The sequence below is a fragment of the Dendrobium catenatum genome, unplaced genomic scaffold (genome assembly GCF_001605985.2).
Source record: "Dendrobium catenatum unplaced genomic scaffold, ASM160598v2 original_scaffold_267450, whole genome shotgun sequence".
NCBI lineage: Eukaryota > Viridiplantae > Streptophyta > Magnoliopsida > Asparagales > Orchidaceae > Dendrobium > Dendrobium catenatum.
In genome coordinates, this window is record NW_021585848.1 from 1 (window position 1) to 400 (window position 400).

At 38.0% G+C, this 400-nt stretch overlaps 1 protein-coding gene across 1 annotated transcript; it reads right to left on the reverse strand.

Moving 5' to 3' along the window:
- Positions 1 to 16: 16 nt before the first annotated feature.
- Positions 17 to 396, reverse strand: LOC114579057 (cytochrome b5-like; the record flags this gene model as incomplete). Its single annotated transcript, XM_028692739.1, has 1 exon — positions 17 to 396. A coding segment is annotated over one exon (279 nt), but the record flags the coding sequence as incomplete, so codon positions are not given.
- Between the last annotated feature and the right edge of the window lie 4 nt (positions 397 to 400).

Here is a 400-nt window from a genome sequence, read left to right on the forward strand (position 1 = left end):
TTTGAAGAACCATTGAAATATGACATTGGAAACAAGCCTCATCAGGCAGGAATGAAAATGAAATCATAAGGTAATAAGGCAGATTATCCTCTTAACAGATAAAAGTTCAATCTGATTCTAGGCTGTTTTTGTGTAGATCCTTACTATAACAGCCAATCCCAGTATTGCTGACGGAACCAAAAACTGGAGAATTTTGATTATGAAATCCGAGGTCTTGTCTTGATTATAGTAAGGTTGCTTTGGAGGCGAATATTTGACCTTTGTTGGAATTGTGGAAACATCAATCTCACCAACATAATATTCATCCATCATAGCCCTTGCAGTTGAGCTATGCCCAATATCCTCAAAATCATCAGTTGCATCCTTACCAGTTACTGCTAACAATACCTCATCTCCCCCC